This window comes from Schistocerca americana, chromosome 8 (genome assembly GCF_021461395.2).
Source record: "Schistocerca americana isolate TAMUIC-IGC-003095 chromosome 8, iqSchAmer2.1, whole genome shotgun sequence".
In the NCBI taxonomy this organism is placed as follows: Eukaryota; Metazoa; Arthropoda; class Insecta; order Orthoptera; family Acrididae; genus Schistocerca; species Schistocerca americana.
This window is the reverse complement of record NC_060126.1, coordinates 214,967,131-214,988,020: the sequence shown is the minus strand read 5'-3', so window position 1 is coordinate 214,988,020 and position 20,890 is coordinate 214,967,131. Positions and strand designations below refer to the sequence as shown.

The 20,890-nt window shown below is 44.7% G+C and overlaps 1 protein-coding gene across 1 annotated transcript in view; it reads left to right on the top strand.

The window, feature by feature from the left end:
• LOC124545065 (probable serine/threonine-protein kinase nek3) overlaps positions 1-20,890 on the top strand; it is a 349,235-nt gene that overhangs the window by 42,724 nt on the left and 285,621 nt on the right. Inside the window, exon 2 of the mRNA XM_047123863.1 lies at positions 16,582-16,777. Coding sequence (XP_046979819.1) covers positions 16,582-16,777 — 196 coding nt within the window. The remainder of the gene's footprint in view (positions 1-16,581; positions 16,778-20,890) is intronic.

Sequence of the window (20,890 nt, the reverse complement as noted above, 5' to 3'; positions counted from 1 at the left end):
GAACACATAGGTTTCACTGGGTGATATTTATTTAAGGAGATCCAATATATGTGAGTTGGCCACTATTTTTCGTACTTCATATTAATTATTTAAGATGAACTTAGTGTTTTTACATGATGACATTTGCTGCATCAGTGATCAAGTGATATTAACTTTTGTGTGGGTCCGTTATTCAGTTTAATTTAATGGGTTGACTCTTTATGGAGACATGTTATGCAATCATTGTTAACATACACAATAACTTTTCCATAATCATAAATACTCATTAAACTGGTTGAATTTGGAGGGTATCGCATACTTCGGTAAAGTAAAGCCTTTAACAGGTTCCGTTACAGTGTTAAGTGCTTTCTGAAGGCAAGGAACACGGCATCTAGTTGAGCACCATTGTCTGCAGCGCTGTTGACCTCGTGCGGGAACAAAGTGGGCTGAGTTTGGCAGGATCTCTGAACTGTGACACGTAAGGATGTATCTCAGCACTGTTGTCTACGTTTCATGTGCATATCGTAAGTTGCGTTGATTCTGTCTGGTGACATATCAGCTGATACTTTCGTTTCTGTGTCACAGTGATGGGAACTAAGTTGTCTTACAGGCTACAGACTGTTCTAGTCCTGCTACTTTCTTAATTTAGCTGATACAATTTAGGTGATAGGGACCTACATGTGAAAAATGCCACATTTAATCGTCGTTCGAAAACGGCGTTAAACTGTAGGTCCGCTACAAGTTAGTTCAAAAGTCAGAGGAAGGCAACAGCATATTACCTCTGACAGCTGTTCGCGAGTGGAACAGGAGTGCTGAATTAGAGGTACGAAAAGAGCCTTCTGCCACACCCCATTAGGTGGCTTGCGGAGTATGACGTATACATGTAGTGTCCTAGGATACGTTATGGCACGTCTGCTCGACCTGTTCACGTAATTCTCTAAGAGGTGGTTGACGAATCGCATGCGTCTTTTCTCGTGCCATCATATCCCACACGTGCTGAGTTGCAGACAAGTCCGGAGATCGTGCCGGCCGGGGACGTTGTTGCACGTCTTGGAGAGCACGTTGAGTTACACGGGCAGTGTGTGGGCAAGCATTATCCTCTTGGAACAACACGTCACCATTCTATTGCGAGACCGACAAAAGAACGACTGGTCTAGCAACATTCCTCACGTACCGAGCGCCGGTTAACGTCCCTTCCAGAAACACCAAAGATGAACAAGAGTTATAGCTTCCAGAATGAGATTTTCACTGTGCACCGGAGTGTGCGCTGTTATTAAACTTCCTGGCAGATTAAAACTGTGTTGGTAGAGCACTTGCCCGCGAAAGGCAAAGGTCCCCGAGTCTCGGTCCGGCACACAGTTTTAATCTGCCAGGAAGTTTCATATCAGCGCACACTCCGCTGCAGAGTGAAAATCTCATTCTGGAAGCATCCCCCAGGCTGTGGCTAAGCCATGTCTCCGCAATATCCTTTCCCTCAGGAGTGCTAGTTCTGCTACGTTCGCAGGAGAGCTTCTGTTAAGTTTGGAAGGTGGGAGACGAGGTACTGGCAGAAGTAAAGCTGTGAGGACGGGCCGTGAGTCATGCTTGGGTAGTTCAGTTGGTAGAGCACTTGCCCGCGAAAGGCAAAGGTCCTGAGTTCGAGTCTCGGTCCGGCACACAGTTTTAATCTGCCTGGAAGTTTCAAGAGTTATAGCTTGTCGCACCAAAGACCGTAATGTCTGGGGTGGGGTCAGTGTGTCTTGGACGATCGCACTCACCAAGATGGCGTTCACCAAGTCTACGTTGTACGCACAAACGACCATCACTTTCGTGCAGGCATAATCTGCTTTCATCGCTGAAGACCACGGCGCGCCATTCCAAGTGTTCCTCTGACGGTACCATCGACCAGTGCACGCCGATACTGTGGCTTGAGAGGAAGACGGGCTAGAGTTGTGTATGCCAGTGGAAGACGGGCTAGAGGTGTGCGTGCCTGTAATCCAGACGAGTCAACAAGCCTCCTACTTGCTTCATATTGAGACGTCTGGGCTCACAAGCCTTTTATCTGTGGTGTGGTATCTGTACGATCTGCCACTGCTGCTCTTACAATACGACGATCCTAGTGGGCGTGTGTACTGTGTGGACGTCCAGAATCTCGTCTACGGGTGTGAGAATGTTCGCGTGATCACTGATACCAGCATCGCTGAACAACTGGAGCAGTACGTCCAAGTTATGTGTCGATGCTTCGAAAGGACTAACCCGCCACTCGGAAAGCAACAATCTGATCCCTTTCAAAGACGCTGAGATGGCTGTAGTAAGCACGAGTGCGTCTCCGTGGCATGGTTGCCTACTTCCTTCACACGTTCACACCACATTGAGCCTTCTAGCTGTGAGCATTCCCTATTAAAAGAAGGACAAAATGGTTCAAATGGCTCTGAGCACTATGGGACTTAACATCTGTGGTCATCAGTCCCCTAGAACTTAGAACTACTTAAACCTAACTAACCTAAGGACATCACACACATCCATGCCCGAGGCAGGATTCGAACCTGCGACCGTAGCAGTTGCGCGGCTCCGGACTGAGCGCCTAGAACCGCGAGACCACCGCGGCCGGCAAAGTAGGACACAGATGGCCCTCAGGTAGCTACGCCACTGCGCAATCTGCTGTGGCATAAGCCGTCATCAGATCAAAATCAGTGTAGTCTTTCCAGGAGTACTATTTTTTTTTATGGAGGTGTATTTGTACGTTGAATCCTCCGTCATGCACTGTACATTGGGGTGCGAGTATGTGTATAGATACAGAATTTGTCCTCTTTCTTTTTCCACGGTTTAGCCAACCTACTTTCCTGCCGGGCCATTAAGGCAGTGCGCCTACCCCCTTGAGCTGGCTGAGGCTTGTGAATTGTGTAGAAGACATAATGGTCAGCTGGGCAGCAGGTTCGCGCAGAGGCTGACGTATGCCGCGTAACGGGGCCCCGGCGCTTTCATTGACCAGCGGGCCGCTCGCCGTGAATCAACTTTCTCTGTAGCTGGAGCTGGAGCTGGAACCGCAGTGGGAGGCAGTCTGCTCCGCCTTTGATGTGCCACCACGCCCCCGCCCCCCGCTGCGTCTGCCGGGTAATCCGCCTGCTTCCACTTCCTGCCACGCGCCATGCTCTGTATTCCGTAGAGGGGGCGCTCGCGATCCCGATTGGGAAGCACGTCTCACCAAGGGGAGCTCCCCGCAATATTGGTGCTCATTTCGTAAGAACCTCAGAGCCGGGCAATGAGATTTACCATATCCAGGCAGTGCGGGGCAATATATTCCATGGAATGTGGTTACATGTGGAGAACAGTTTTGTCAAAACCTGACACTGAACTGATAAATGCAGAAGGGAAAAAAACAATCGTGTATCCAAAACGACATGATTGAGAATATGCGAAAAATCTAAAAACCGTTCGACAAGAATGCTGTGCCGGCAGCTTCACATTAAACGTAAGAAACGCAACCAAAATCTCAGATTGTTTTTATACAATTCTGACATTATCAGCGATGGTGTGGGGGGGGGGGGGGCGATCAGTAGTATTATGCACTCACTCAGTCTTCAGGCCACGAGTGGCCTACCGGGACCTACCGACCGCCGTGTCATCTTCAGTGGAGGATGCGGATAGGAGGGGCGTCGGGTCAGCACACCGCTCTCCCGGTATTCTTGACCGAAGCCGCTACTATTTGGTCGAGTACCTCCTCAATTGGCATCACGAGGCTTAGTACACCCCGAAAAATGACAGCGCTAAACTTCCGTGATCTCACGGAAACCGGTGTATCCATTGCGGCAACGCCGTTGCCCAGTAGTATTATGGACACTGAATAAATTCTCAATTGTCAAGATCGCTAAACTCATTTATTCATACAGATGACTAGTTTCGGCAATACTTGCTGCTATCTTCAAAATGCAAAAGATGGGGCCGAAAATGCTAAGATACAGCTGCTAACATAGCAGCTAACACAACCATGTCCAAAATGTCTAACAGATGGAACAGCAAAATACCTGTGTGTAATTCATTTCACAATCTTCTCCATCAGTACAGTAAGTGGTGATACACAACATATGTCCACGTTGGTATCGTGAGCAACTCCAGAAGTTGGCTGCTCAGATTTAAAGTAACAGCTATGTACAAACACATTATTGTTCCGATTACAAGTGCTCACATTCATCATAACTATTCGACTGACAGATCACAGCGTAAACATTCTTAGTGATCTATAAATACATGAGATGAGGTATAGTCTGTCGGTAAACTGAAGAGTGAGCGAGCGAGTCCCCACTCTGCCAACCCAGCTACGTCACAGGGCGCTTCTACAGGCTGTTTCACAACATAATACCGGCCCTGCCACGGCGCGCGCTTTAAATCTGTGGCGACGCCGTGTACAGATACGTCTCGGCTGCGTTCATTTTTAGACAAATGCATTAAGATCATAAGGAATACAAAAAACCATAGCTTCTTCCGAAACACATCATAGAGTAAATATTATTAACATAAGAACGGCAGTCAGGATTATACTACAAACATAGAACCGAATGCCTGTTCATGTGAATGTATGTTCCTCTAATGCTATTCGTGAAACGAACCCCATATAATGCAATTAGTCTGTACAATTTAAGGCCTGTTCTTACTTTGTGTTTCTACCAAGAGGTAGAAGTTTTCTTTGAAGTACTACATTGAAACTGGACAATTCTTGCAGCACGAAGTGTGTTTAAAAAGTAAGCAGAAATTTATAATGTTGTGTGTTGTACTTGTCCGATTTGCACTACTTTTTCGTCACTGTCTTTGTAAACATGCCTCAAAAGTATGTGTACAATGTTCTGCATATTGGGTATAGTGGCAGTACAAATCGATACAATCATGTCACATCAGGTTAGGGCGTGCATTTATTACTCGAATTGATTACATTTGCATAAATTATCATCACAATATATAGCCGAGTCAATATTCTGCGTCTGCTGTAATAAGATGTGCCACATTCATAAAACGTAATTTATACATGAACTTTTTATATCATTTTAGAAAATTCCTAAAAACATTTTATATAAATTCTTAATAATTCTTTACCAAATTTTCCTTTTTAAAAAATCACACCCAATATGACAACCTATAATCACTTAAAAACTAAGCTAATATACAGCTAATGGTATCATATGTGGGCTAATTTTAGTTCATTCAGGAGTAGCTCGATATCTACAGAGACAGATACGATATTTCATCAAGAATATATTCAGGGTATGTGTACCGACGATGGAGTTATTTCATGTTTATGCTTATGTTGTCAGTTGCGATGTTTAGTTGAGCTAATGCAGGACAACACGGTACTCGAGGTCTTGGCGGAATCTCTAGGAGAACATTATTTCCGGTTTTTAAATTTTCTTAAAATGCAAGTAATTATATGCCTATCCTCATTCAAATAAAGCAATACTGAAAAAAGTGAACTACATCAAACAAATTAATTAAACGAAACTATTACACATTATTTACGCATGTATCGAAAGGAAAGAAAAATAACTCACATCTACACTGAGGTGACAGAAGTCATGGCACAACTTCTTTTCCCCCAGCAGAAATATTGAGCCATGCTGTCTCTATAGCCGTCCATAATAGTGAAAGTGTTGCCGGTGCAGTATTTAGTGCACGAACTGACCTCTCGATTATGTCCCATAAATGTTCACTAGGATTCATGTCTGGTGCTCTTGGTGACCAAATAATTCGCTCGAATTGTCTAGAATGTTCTTAAAACCAACCGCGATCAGCTGCGTTCCGGTAGTATGGCGCACTGTTGGGTTGGGTTGTTTTGGGGGAGGAGACCAGACAGCGAGGTCATCGGTCTCGTCGGATTATGGAAGGACGGGGAGGGAAGTAGGCCGCGCCCTTTCAAAGGAACCATCCCGGCATTTGCCTGGAGCGATTTAGGGAAATCACGGAAAATCCAAATCAGGATGGCCGGACGCAAGATTGAACCGTCGTCCTCCCGAATGCGAGTCCAGTGTGCTAACCACTGCGCCACCTGGCTCGGCTGGCGCATTGTCATCCATAAAAATTCCATCGTTGTTTGCTGCAAATGGTCTCCAAATAGCCCAACATAACCATTTCCTGTCAATGATCGGTTCAGTTGGAACAGAGGACCCAGTCCATTCCACGTAAACACAGCCCACACCGTCATGAATCCATCATCAGATTTCATATTGCCTTGTTGACGACATGGGTCCAAGGCTTCGTCCGGTCTGCGCCACACTCGAACCCTACCATCAGCTCTTACCAACTGATATCGGGATTCACGTGAGGAGAGAACGGTTTTCTAGTCGTTTAGGGTCCAACCTATGTTGTCACGAGCCCAGGAGAGGCTCTGCATGCGAAGTCGCCCTCTTAGCAAAGGCACTCGCGTCGGTCGTCCGCTGGCCTTAACGCCAAATTTCGCTGCACTGTCCTAAGGGATACGACTGTCATACGTCCCACATTAATTTCTTCGGTCATTTTACGCAGTGTTGATTGTCTGTTAACACTGATAACTCTGCGCAACGGCAGCTGTTCTCGGTGGTTACTTGAAGGCCGTCGGCCACTGCGTTGTCCGTGGTGAGAAGTAATACCTGAAATTTGGCATTCTCGGGGCACACTTAGCTCTGTGGATCCCTAAATATTAAAATTCCTAACGATTTCCGAACTGGAGTGTCCGATGCGTCTAGCTCCAACTACCATTTCGCGTTGAGAGTCTGTTAATTCCCGACTTGCGGCCGTAATCACGTCGGAAACCTTTTCACACGAATCGCCTGAGTACAAATGAGAGCTCCGCTTTTTTTTTTTTTTTTTTTTTTTTTTCTTTATTGAATTTCAATTCCCCCCCCCCGAAGGGGGCGGGCGGGCAGCAGCTTAGTATGCCGCTCTTCAGCCGACAGATTTTGTGACAAAGATCAAGAGAACAAATAATAAAAAACAGGCGATAAAATCGGAGACTTAGAGAGTAACAAGGCGAAAAGAAATCGTGGAACTTAAAACAACAACACAGGGATGATGACGCTAATAAAAATACATACGAAGCAGTCAGGGAAAACAATAGACAATTAAAAAAACACGGCGACAGTCTGGATTCTGTTCGCAAAGGACATAAAATTCACACCTAGCGACAGCATGGTTTCTGTTCGCAACACGAGAAAGACAAACAACACTGAATAGTCACTGGAACACTGCACTAAAAAGTTGGCAAATGTGACACCACAGTCGAGAGCAGGTGGGGGGAAACTGGACAGAAGATGGGAAAACAAAAAAGGGGGGAAAGGAGAGTAAAAGCGAAGGGGGGAGCCGGGAAAGGAGCTGAACGAGGATGAGGACCCATAAGAGGGGTGGGGGGGCAGACGCGACAGGGAGTGGGGTAGGCAGAGGAGGGGAAGACAAAAGGACTGGGGGGGGGGAGAAGGGAGGTAGGGAGAGGTTTAGTGGGGAGAAAAACAGGACGGGGGGGGGGGGGGAAGAGGGAGCCCAGGGAAAGGACAGAGGAAAGGAGGGGGATTGAGGATCAGAGTTGATAGGAAGGATAAATGGAGGGAGAGAGGGCATCATCCGGGAGGGGGAGTTGACGGAAGCCACCTCGGGAAAGGAGATGGAGGGTGTAGAGATGGAGGGTAGGGGGGACACAACGGTGAAGACGTGGCAGGGGGCAGGGGAGAGCTCCGCAAATGCACTGCCCTTTTATACCTTGTGTGCGCGATACTACTGCCATCTGTGTATGTGTGTATAGCTATGTCATGATTTTTATCACTCCAGTGATTAGTTCGAAAGGCATATTATTTCGCATTATATCTGTAACTTTGCTTATAAAAATAACATGTTGTTTACAACAGTCAGCATGTACCGGGCTGCCATGTGGAGAATAACCTGATGGAGCGGTTGCCGACCGTACTCATGCAGAACTGTAGCGCCCTTGATCTACAATTACTACCATCATCAGAGAACTAAAATACTACGCACGCACAGAACACGGAACTAGCCATGCATACGTCTAAATAAATTCCTATGCAACAACTTACACAACAGCTCTTTCACACACAACAAAATTTCAATGCAGCTCAATCACGTAATCTGTGCTATAAAATAAATACTTTGAAGTGCTGGAGTAATCAACTAGTTTACACAAAGATAAAACTCTGAAGAAATTACAATGAAATGAATACCCCTAGCTGCATACAGGCGTTGATATAAGTCAACGGGGACAGCTGAAAATGTGTGCCCCGCTCGGGACTCGAACCCGATATCTCCTGCTTACTGGCAGACGCTCTATTCGTCTGAGCCACCGAGAACACAGAGGATAGTGTGACTGCAGGGACTTATCTCTGGCACGCCTCCCCTGAGACCCACATTCCCAACTGATTGTCTCGCACTATATTCATAGTGTCCTTGCCCATTATACTCGTTACTCGCGGATTTTTGCCGATTCCCGTAAGAGTTCGGGCACTGTTTGTCCATCCGCACGTAAGAAGATGGTCAAATGGCCAGTGAGCCTTAACTAAACATATGAAGATGGTATCTGTTCTTTCGGAGTAATGAGAATAATGGGCAAGGGCCCTATGAAAATAGTGCGGGACAATCAGTTGGGAATGTGGATCTCACGGGAGGCGTGCCAGAGACCCCTGCAGTCGCGCTATCCTCGGTGGCTGAGATGGATAGAGCGTCTGCCATGTAAGCAGGAGATCCCGGGTTCGAGTCCCGGTCTGGGCTTGTCCAAAAGAACAGATACGATTTTCATATATATATATATATATATAAAACTCTGAAGAGCTGACTAAACGGAAGTTAATATAAATAGGTTATATTAACACAACTACGTTACACGTACGGACCATTCTGTTTAAGAGCTGAATTTTACAAAAATTTTCTTCTGCCATTGAAAAGCCAAAAATATTTACTTCCGTAGATCGTAGGGGTACTTTTACGACACCACCCACATCTGCAGAAACGAATGCGACAATCGAAATTGCATGAAACAATTCTGAAATTATAGACGTTTGTGAATGATTTTGTGAAAGATATGGTAAGAATTTATATGTACTGATGCTAGGTAAGATTAAGTGTTCCTTGACTTCTTAAGTTTCACGGTTATTCTTTCAGGTTATGGCTGATTGCTACACGCGATTACAAAAGGCATGACGTTGTTCTTAGAAGGGTGCGTGACCACGACGAACGGCAATGCACGCACTGCAACGTGCTCCCATTCTGGCCAAAAGGATGGAAGCTGTTCTTGTGGTAGCACTGGTTAGATGCTTACTAGTTCAATGGTATGAGAAAAAGCAAAGTGCCTCTGGTGGCACCAGGCCAACACACTGCTCACCAAGATCCGTAGCGTAAGGGAAATAGTTGTGGCGTTCGACTCGGCACAATACGAAATCAGATGCCAGGCCGCGATTCACTGGAGGAATCTTAAGTGAATATGACTCATAAAAAAAGAAAAAAACTGACTTACGAAACAGTCGTCAGCCCGATTCTTGCATATTTCTGTATTTCATGTAGTGTTAATATAAGTCTTACTGTTAAAATTTCTATAACACAAATCAGTCCGCACATATGTCACTAAGTGATCAAGAGAGGAAAGCCAAATTAAGGTTGATACGCTGACATACCGACAGTTGTTCCTCCCACGCGCCTTTCGTGAATGGAACAGGAATGGCCAGAGGTACCATCCGCAACACACCACAAAGTGACTTGCGAACTATGGATGTAAATGTACTCACATTCGAAATCGCTCATTTCTCTCTCTCTCTCTCTCTCTCTCTCTCTCTCTCTCTCTCTTTCACTCACTCACTCTGCCTCCTTCACACTGGACTAAATATGGCGGTAGCATCGCATTTCGAGACGTCGACCTGCTCTGAGGCACCCACGACGAGAACAAAGAAAAAATGGCGTGCAGTTTTGTGGCCGGGACCGCTTTACTTGGGATGGCACGAGGCGATAACGGGTGAAAGCGCGCGCGCGCTTAAGCGGAACATTTCGCGCGGCCCCGACTCTACAGAAGAGTAAAGTACTAGTGGTGGTGGTGGTGGAGGCACTTGTTCTGCGGACAATACGTGCCGTTTGGCGCGGCTATAGAGGCTCGCCACGTATTGTGCGGCGCTCGACAGCTGAGGCACGAGGCAGCAGCCGGCAGCGTGCGGCTACCGCACACGTCACGAACGCCCGCAGGCTACCCGCAGTACACTCTCCGTCCTCTTTCTTTACGCAGTGGCTCCTCGTTTTGTAGCGCCTGCACCAGGGCCTGCAGAAAGCACACTGTGCAAAAGCCCGGAAGTGCGGCACAGGTGCGCACATCTCACCAAATGAGTGGCGACGGTTCCGCTTCCTTATTTAAGGGGTACAAGGACTACCGTAGGAGACCCAGTCTTTCGTCCTTCTGGCGGCTGTAGCCGTACGTGTGACGTGCTGAGAAATGGCGAGCATTGCAAAAAAGCAAAGTACGGGAGATCTGTGTTCTCAGTCTGCCGAATAATAGGCGGCCAGGACGTTGACGGTTGAAAGACTACAACTAATTTCATAAAGACGAGTGTAGGTGTGCTGAACAGTGAAGAACAGCAAGCCAAAGTAAGTGTGCTTAGCCAGCCGCTGTGACCGAGCGGTTCTAGGCGCTTCAGTCCGTAACCGCGCTGCTGCTACGGTCGCAGGTTTGAATTCTACCTCGGGCACGTATGTGTGTGATGTCCTTAGGTTAGTTAGGTTTAAGTAGTTCTAAGTCTAGGGGACTGATGACCTCAGATGTTAAGTCACATAGTACTTAGAGCCATTTGAACCATTTTTTAAGTGCGCTTAAGAAAATGGATGAGCCATATCAATAGGATTTTAATGTACGTCACAGTAATTGATACCGCTTGAGCTCTTTAAGCTTATCCATTACGGATATTTTAGAGCTCGTGATTGTTAATTGACTGCAAATGAGTAAAAGTGCAACCAGCCACTTTTTTCAATATATATTCATTATTCCATGAACCGACTTTCGAACCTTTTCAGGTTCATTTTCAGATGGTTTTGTGGAAGTTACATCACTATTTGCAGCATAATGTTCGTCAATGAGTGCGTAATGCTTCGTCATTGAGTAGCGGTCTAACGCACGGCTTTCTGGATTGGGAAGGAGCGCCTGGTCCCCGGCACGAATCCGCCCGGCGGACTTGTGTCGAGGTCCGGTGAGCTGGCCAGTCTGTGGATGGTTTTTTGGCGATTTTCCATCTGCCTCGGCGAATGCGTGGTGGTTCTCCTTCTTCCGCTGCAGCTACACTATGTATTTGCGATTGTTGCGCAAACAAGTCCTCCACGAACGCGTACACCACCATTCCTCTACCACATAAACATAGGGGCTACACTCGTCTGGTGCGAGACGTTCCCTGTGGGGGTACACCAGAGTGGTTCGGTATGAGGCGGCGGAAGGGTGAAGTGGACTGCGGTAGTCGTCGTGGGGTTGTGGAGTCTCTCCGTCCCTTCTACGCCCCCGGGTAGACTCCACGCCCCCGGGTAACATACAATACAATACAATACATACAAGTAGTCAGCTGCTGTTTTTGTGTAGACTAATATTTCAGTTTCTTCAAGAAGATCAAGTATCTTGCCTTTGTGAGCAAAATGCAGTATTTGGAGATTTTGTTCTATGTTGTTTGCAGAATGATTGTGTTGGACAAATCCGCCCAAACTGAACTGAGAAAAAAAGTTTTCCTTTAGAATTTCGAAGACTTACTAGTTCAAAACAAGTAACCAATCAACCACCCCTACACCCCCTCGCCAACCACAGCCCCTACTCAGCCCATCCCCCTATCCCTCCCCTTACATCCTAATTACACTGGTGTCAATGTAAATATCCTACCACAGAATAAAACCTGTACTATTCTAAATGGTGAAGCCCTCTACGGTTAATATAAACGAGTACTTTTATACATATTAGCTCTAGCTGAAACAAACAGAATCTGCCTTTACTAAGATTTCAGATATCATTCATGTAAGAACAATTCATTCGGTGTGTGTGTGTGTGTGTGTGTGTGTGTGTGTGTGTGTGTGTGTGTGTGAAATCTTATGGGACTTAACTACTAAAGTCATCAGTCCCTAAGCTTACACACTACTTCATCTAAATTATCCTAAGTGCAACCTCCGCTGGGTCAGCCGCACAGTCCATGTCTGCAGCGCCGTAGACCGCTCAGCTAATCCCGCGCGGCAGTTCATTCGAACTTTTGTTCTCGGTTTTAAATATAAAGTGTCCGGTCATACAAACAGCTTTAGTCCATTACAAACACTGTAACTTTTGTACATATTACCTTTAGCTAAAATAAACAGACTCTACTCTTACGAATATTCCAGATCACGTTACTGCAAGAACAGAAATAAGTCAAGAGTTCATTTCAAGGTTTGCTTTGTTTTAAATTTAAATATAAAGGTCATGGTCATAGAAACAGCTGTATCTCATTGCAAATATGGTAACTTTGTATTATTCTGTTCCTGAGCATACATGTTAATGCCAATCTCGATTAAAATATTTGCTCATATGCTGACTATTACACGTTAATATACGAATAGAAACAAGTCATTAGATCACTTGAAGTTTGTTCTTGTAGTAATTCATTTATTTATTTTATTTTGTGCCAGTCTGATTCAAATATTTGCCCTTATATCGACTTAAATGCATGTAAACAAGAACAATTACATCTCTGAACAAAGTAGCCCTGTGCCATATCTTTTTGTTAAGATCTTTGCTACAAGCAACAACTGTATAGGACATGCTGGGTGCTGGCAAAGTTTCAGTGTCACAATGTAAATAAATAGAGATTGTGTAAAAGTGTGTGAAATAATGTACCAGCTGGCCATCAAAATGGAAGCAGACAGACAGACACTAACGAAAAAAGCCGCCCATACTATTGCAGTAAGTAAAAAACTATATTTGCCTCCATATCGACAGATAAACAATAGTCATGGCGATACAGTAAAGCGTGTTCCATCCTTTTGTCACAGAGCCAGCACACAGAATTATGCTAGAAATAGTGATGTAACTTCCAAAAAAACATCTGAACATGAACCTGGAAAGGTTCGAAAACCGGTTCATGGAATAATAAATAACAATTCAAAAAAATTACTGGTTGCAGATTTTGTATTTACATACTCTTGAACTCTTCGTTTCTTGTGTTACGTTCGTTTCTGTTTTACTGTAAAAAGTACTGTTTTCAGTTTTCCAGTATAACAATGACAGTATATCTGCACAGCGAGCAGAGTTTCAAAATTACTTTAAGAACAGTAAGAGCTGATAAACCGTTTTCCGAAGGAGAGTGTGTAAAAGACTGTCTCCTTGAGGCCGATGACTTTTTCTGTCCCACGAATGTTAGCAAGTTTCAAGAAATGTACCTTTCTAAACAAACACTGACACGAGATATAAGTGTTATGTTCGGCGATGTGCACAGCCCGCAGGCAGTAAATAAATAAGGCTACGACTTTGTTGCTTTCTCTGTTCCGTTGATGAAGCAATAGGTCTTATTTTTTTCCATTATGGAAATGAATAAATCAAGGTTTCGATTTAGTATTGATGACGAAAATCTTCGCAGTTACTCGAGTTTGTCAATGTGCTGTGCTCTTGTGCCGGACATTAACTTTATCGTTTCTCATCACCAATGATAAACATGTTTCGAATTTCTTTCATTTTCTAATTTAAAATTGTTATTTACTAACTCTGCTCCTTGCTACATAGGCGAACATTGTTATGTGAAAAATTTGGTACTGAACTGGTTGTTCAAGGTATACTTACATGCTTCAAAATTATCCTTTGATTATTGAGAGACATATTTGTCACCATCGGCGTGACAGGTATTTAGGTACCTAACGCGTGCGTAAAACCAACTGGCATATTTATGCACCATTTGTTCTTATGTTTTGTTTTAGAACCGTGACGTTTGTTGATAGGACGATGGATTAACACGATGCCTTCCCGTGATTGCATTGCACACTGTGAAAAGAGCACGAGAATGCCCGAGGTACAATGTATCCTAGCTAGTGGATAATGTCTGTGCTTACAGACATACACTAAATGAGAGATGACCGTTCCGTTTTCCTGTTTACACGTCTGGTAAGTGTGCACACTGTCACCTGGTAGTCCTGTCCTACACTCTGCGTAGTTGCAAAATATTGACACGAATCGTTGGCCAAAGTATGGAAAAAGTGGTAGAAGGGTTCCAGAGAAATGTACGAACACGCGAGGCAATATTCAACCTACGCCTTAGAAGACAAGCCAAATAGACGCAAACCTTCGTTCATAGCATTTGCAGGCTTAGATAAAGCTTTTGACTGCGTTGACTGGAGGAGGAGAAAGTTAGTGTTTAACGTCCCGTCGAAAGCGAGGTCATTAGAGACGGAGCACAAGGTCGGATTTGGGAAGGATGGAAAAGAAATCGGCCGTGCCCTTTCAAAGGAACCATCCCGGTATTTGCCTCAAGCGATATAGAAAAATCACGGAAAATCTAAATCAGAAGTGCCGGACGCGTGTTTGAACGGTCGTCCTCGCGAATGCGAGTCCAGTGTGCTAACCACTGCGCCACCTCCCTCGGTTATGTTGACTGGATTATCCGCTTTGGAATTCAGAGAATATCAGCGGTAAAATACAGGCAGGGAAATGTTATTTACGAGTTGTACAGAAACCAGATGGCAGATACAAGAGCCGAAGGTCATGGGAAGCGCCGGCTGTGAAGGCGGTGATACAAGGTTGCAGCCCGTTCCCTACGTTATTGAGGCTGTATACTGAGCAAGCAATAAAGTAAATCTAAGAAAAAATCGAAAAACAAATTAAAGTGCGGGGATAAGAAATAAAAACTCTGATGTTTGCCGATGACATTGTAATTCTGCCAGAGACAGCAAATGACTTGCAACAGCAATTAAACAGAATATAAGGCGTCTTGAAAGGAGGATGTAAGATGAACATCAGCAAAAATAAAACAAGAGTAATGCAATGTAGTCACATTAAACCAGGTGATGCCGAGGAAATTAGATTAGGAAATGTGATAGTAACAGTAGTAGGTGAATTTTGTTGCTTGGGCGGTAAAAAATTTGACACTCGAAGTAGAGGAGATATAAAATGTAGACTGGCAGTTGTAAGAAAAGCGCTTCTGAAGACGATAAATTTGTTAACATTGAGTATAAATTTAAGTGTTATAATTATTGGATACAAGGAGCTGCAAATCAAATTGATGAATATTAAGTGTTATAAATTCTTTTATGAAGGTATTTGTCTGGAGTTTAGGCCTGTATATAAGTGAAACGTGAATTATAAAAAGTTCAGACAAGAAGAGAGTAGAAGCTTTTGAAATCTTCTGCTACTGGAGAAGGCTGAAGATCAGATTGGTAGCTCGTGTAACTAATGAGAAGGTACTGATTGAAATTGTTTAGAAAAGAAATTTGTGGCATAACTTGACTAAAAGATGGGATCAATTGATGGGATGCATTCTGAGGCATCACAAGGAATGATCAGTTTAGTATTGGAGGGGTTTTGGGGGAGGAGGATGGGGGGGGGGAGGAGAGAGACCAAGAAACGAATAAGCAGGTTGAAACAAATGTAGGTTGCAGTAGTTGTTAAGTGATGAAGAGGCTTCAGCAGTTTAGAGTAGCATAGAGAGCTGCATGAAACCAGTCTTAGGACTGAAAACCACCACCACCTCCACAACGAGAACAACAGCAACAACAACACACTGTTTTCCAGTGGTCAGTGGGACCGAGCAGAGGCGTGCAGTAGCAGAGACTTTGAGTTTTTATAGTCCCATTTAAATTAGTTGGGATGCTACATTAAGTTCCAAAATTGCGACGCTGTCGCAAGCAATACCCTTAGGCAGCCGCCAGTGCACTTCGTTCTGCACAGCAATATAATGTCGCTTTAAAGTCCCTATGTCATACAAAAATCACGTAAAAAATGACATTCGCCTGTGATATAGACCTCTATAGTATGTCTACGCTTGTCAAAAATGTTCCCTTTATTTTAATTAGGGCCAGAGCCATGTTAACTTTCTTCTTAAAAGGAGTAATTTTCCTTTCCGGGAAACACCATCAAATGTAACACTTCATATCTTGAAAACTAAGGAATTCACTGAAATTTTTTTCCTTTTGTTGATTACCAAAATATTTTACACGGCCGCGAATTTTTGTAATGCTGCGCTTCGCTATGAAAAAGCTTCGGAGATTGGCGTTAATTTTGGAATTCCGACAGTATTTAACTCGTACCAAGTATGAACTTCCTAGTCTCCATCTCCACAAAGTCACGTACAAACTCTGAAATTCACGTTTGGCATAGATCTCTATAGAGACTCTAATGACGAATCACGTTGAAAAAAGTGGAGATGGATGGGCCATCTTTCTTTCTTTTTTATTTAATTCGTCAGCGGGAAAGCAGTGTATATCAGTAATGCAGATATGTGACTGCAAACAGACAAAGAAAGAATTCCATAAATTCGTTTTTGGTCAAGGAAATAATTAAAATTTTTTCCAATGGAATAGCAGTTGTCACGAATACAATGAGCGTTCGTCGAGAGGTTATGAATTTCAGCTGTATGAAGTTTGTTGATGCGAGTTTGCCAGCATCGGTTGTGCTTAGTTGTCGGGTGATTGTTGCAGGGTTTCCTGGAGGCAAACCTGAAGTGCTTTTGGAACGCGTCGCTGCTGGAGGCGATGCGACAGCTACAGTTCCAGGGCTACGTGTCACCGGGCGTGCTGCTCGTGTCTGCCGGCGCATGCGCGCTAGAGGTAGTGCGTTCCGCCTGGGCGCGCAACGTACTGCGTCCACCGGCCAACTACTCCATCTCCGCTGTCGGTAAGTGCTCCTGAAGACGCTCTACGGACGGCAGAAACGCCGCCACTCAACCTCTCCGCTTGCCAAACCCTCCTCAGAAATTTCACTGATGGGCCAAAACATTACGAACGCCTGCTTAATAGGTTGTCCATCTTTGGAACGAAATACGTCACTGATCATGCCTATCACGGATCAGGGAATTTGTTGGTAGGAGAGTTTTTTGGTAGGTTTGTGGAATTAGATGTCTACGACAGGCCATGTAATTCGTATAAATAATGGGCCATTGATCTGCATACACAGTGATGGTGGCCGATAGCGACCTAGATGGATTCCATAGGATTCGCATCAGGCGAATCTGGTTGCCGGGACGTCAACGTGAGTTCACTATAACGCTCCTGAACCAACTGTAGCACAGTTCTGGCTACGGGACACGGACAGTTCTACTAATGAACGATGACATCGCCGTTGAAGAAGCCATCAAGCATGAAGGGATGCAGGTGGTTCGTAGCTGTTAGTGTCTTCGAGTACCGCCACGGGTCTCATGCAAGCGCAAGATAATGTCTCCCATAGTACAAACTGTTCCCACCAGCCTGTGGCCGTGGCGCGCTCTATGTTTTGAGCCGCCGTTCATCTTGATGACGGGGTTTGTGGAGACGAGCATCGACATAGTGTAGCAAAACTGCGATTCAGCCGATGAGCCGACACGTTTCCATTGATAGAATCCCGGCGGTCCCTTCCCCACTGCAATCGCAATTGACGATATCGTTAGGTAACATGTGAGCACGTGGTGTTTCGGAGCTCCATGTTCAACGATGTACGATGGACAGTCTGCTCCGAACACTTGTGCAGTCATGGTCTGTGCGGCTGGTCCCGCCGGAGGTTCGAGTCCTCCCTCGGGCATGGGTGTGTGTGTGTTTGTCCTTAGGATGATGTAGGTTAAGTAGTGTGTAAGCTTAGGGACTGATGACCTTAGCAGTTAAGTCCCATAAGATTTCACACACATATGGCCATTTTTTGAATACTTGTGCGTGCACCAGCACTCTGCTCTTTCGGCAGAAATGCTACAGATCACCGTCTCTCCTACTTTAGAGAGCAAACAAGCCTCCGAACTCGTGTAAAGGGTCTTGGATGTTTAACCACAAAGCGCCTACTGGTAGTTTCGCTGTCCTTCTACCTCTTTCCGTAGATGCTCACGAAAGTAGCACGCGAACATTCGACCAGCCTCGCTGTTTGCATTCGTTCACAGGCTCTGCCTCATAATAATTCCCCTTTGTCAGTGTCACTTATATCAATGGATTTCCGCATTTGCATATCTTCGTTAGGGTGGTACCCCGTCCGTGCCTTCTGTGTAGCGTCCCCGCACTCCAACCGCGTGCTGATATTGTCGACGCCGTAGAGCTGCTACTGCCACAGCTCTCGCAGTGGAGTCGAGACACGATGCGCGATGACGTAGGTCCCCGTTGGTGAAAGGGAGACAGAAATGCGAACTCGTACGATGGATGCTTCTTCTGATTTAAAATTGAATGATTCATTGCCCGGATATGCAGTAGTTGTTTTATCTCATCTGCATCGTACACACCACCAATTGCGAGGAAACATTGTAATTATCAGTCTTCTCGTACGTTGTTGACTCGTTACTATGGAGTTGTTGAACCTGTATGAAGCGAAATCCACAGATACTCTTAGATCACGTCTGAGTGAACCTACACCGTAATGTTAAAAAAATGTTCAAAAGTTCTCTTTTCAATTAATGAAGTAGGTATTTTGATATTAAGATTAAATTGTCTCTGCTGAACAGTCGTTGGATAACTATCGTTGATTAAATCACTTAATAATGTAGTCCACGCTTGATATTTCACTTGGAACGAACAGTTTATTGTTCCTTGGTCACTAAATACTTTATAACTTTCGCACCACACGCACACGCAGTTGGTTGGTAAAGTCAGTTCTATTGAAATTAAGTTTCTTGACAATTACGACAACTTGACTCTTCAGAGTAATTGTATTATCTTCGTGAAGTCGTGTAATTGTGTCCTACTCGAGATTAATGGAGTGTAGTCCTTTGATATTCTACGCACTCTTCTTTTAGTTCCAACTATTTGAAAGTCAAGTCCAATATTCACTAGTTTCGTCAATAAAGTTCAATTAACCCGTTATGCACGGTTAAACGCGTTCATCAGTTCCGGTCTCTGATTAGAAAATCAGTTTCCGAAGTTCGTGAATCACGTCACGCAACAAACACTTCTGAACGCAATACAAACTCGTCGCGTTCCGTACTCTCAATAACTAAGACAAGAATTGTTCTCGCACGTCTCTACTGGACGAGAGCCAGCAAGCGACTTCTTCTGTGAAAGAATATTGTAGGCGCATTGAATTTCTTCGTTGCGCTTACAACCCTCTTCCACATAAAAGTTATCTCTGACTGAAATCACCTTGGATTTAGCTTTCAAGATATTAATTGCAATTATCACGTGGATATTTGCCCATTAATTAAATCTGAGGTTTCTTCCTCCTCTTTTCATAACAAAAACAGTGATGTATAATGTTGTTGTTATCAAAACTTCTTGGTGTTAGCTTATCGGCAAAGATGTCGTATTTGCCAAGATAACTCTTCCCTATTTCATATTATGATACTCTGTCGTAACTGACTTTAAGGGGGTCGTTGGGGTGTTATACTGCTCCACTTACCGCGTCACGTTGCTGCAACGCCACCAGGCGTCATCCAGCGTCGCCGTGGACTGTAGTCACAATGTTTTGGCTGATCAGTGTACCTTGTAAAGGGTGTGGACACAGGTTTCCGAAATAACTCTGCTAAGATGCGTTTACTCCTGTGCAAGTTTAATCAGCCTGCCTTTAGACCGAGCGAGGTGGCGCAGTGGTTAGACACTGGTCTCGCATTCGGGAGGGCGACGGTCCAATCCCGCGTCCGGCCATCCTGATTTAGGTTTTCCGTGATTTCCCTAAATCACTCCAGGCAAATGCCGGAATGGTTCCTCTGAAAGGGCACGGCCGACTTCCTTCCCTAATCCGATGAGACCGATGACCACGCTGTCTGGTCTCCTTCCCCAAACAAACAACCAACAACAACCTGCCTTTAGAGGGCATGTTAATGTTACAGCTTCGCTGGAGCAGCATGGCTGGCTTGCTTTGATGAACAAACTCACTGATCACTGGCCAGCCACACGGGTGCATTTAACCTGTAGCTGCATACCGGAATAGCATGCGTGCTTCCCTCTAGGTGTTAATGGACAATTAACAAGCGGATAAAAATGCTTTCACCTACACGCGTGCCGCTGCTTACGTGTGGAGCAAGCACAAACGCACGGCGATTAGACGCAAGGCACACAGGTGTAACTGCAGCTTTACTCTGTTATGGAGTGTGAGCAGTTCAGAAAGTCCTGTTAGATTAAATTCGAACCCTGGTGCTTGCCTTTCGGTGCAATGCTCTTATCGACTGTGCTGTCCGCGTACGGTTAACGATAAACTTTCACGGATTCAGTTTCGTCAGTTATTTGTATTTTACGATTCAATCGCAGTTATGGATCCACAGATTCATGTGCTCCACAGGAACATGCAGTACCATTGTGCAGCACATGGGACAGAGGCTCGCAGTTTCAGATGCTCGTAACCAGTTACCTAAAAACCTAATTGTGACTGTGTTGGAAAATGTAAACCAATCTAACGATTACAGCACTCACGCTCACCCCAGACAATAAAAATATACTTTATAAAATTGTGCCGCCATCTGTTTCCTACTTTCCAAGTTCCACAGAAGTTCTCCTGCATATCTCACTAAACAACCACTCGTGGAAGAAAAACTGATATGGAGAAACATCTTGGCTATAGCCTATGGGTTGTGTAGTGGAATGTACAGTGTTGTTTCTGTCTGTTATTGTTCTTCCTTACTGAATGACAACAGCGAAAAGGCTAACGTCTCTACCTGGTCCAATAACGAAATTAAAATGCCCATCACGCTTTAACGATCGACAAAACTTAGTGGTTCTTGTGCTTACATGGAAAAACAGGGTGTGGTGCCGATGAATATGCTTTTTTTTCACATCTGGGGATGAAAAATTTTGGACTCGTGACTTCGCTGCGCTTTACGAGCTCAAATCAAGCAAGTTACCAATTTTC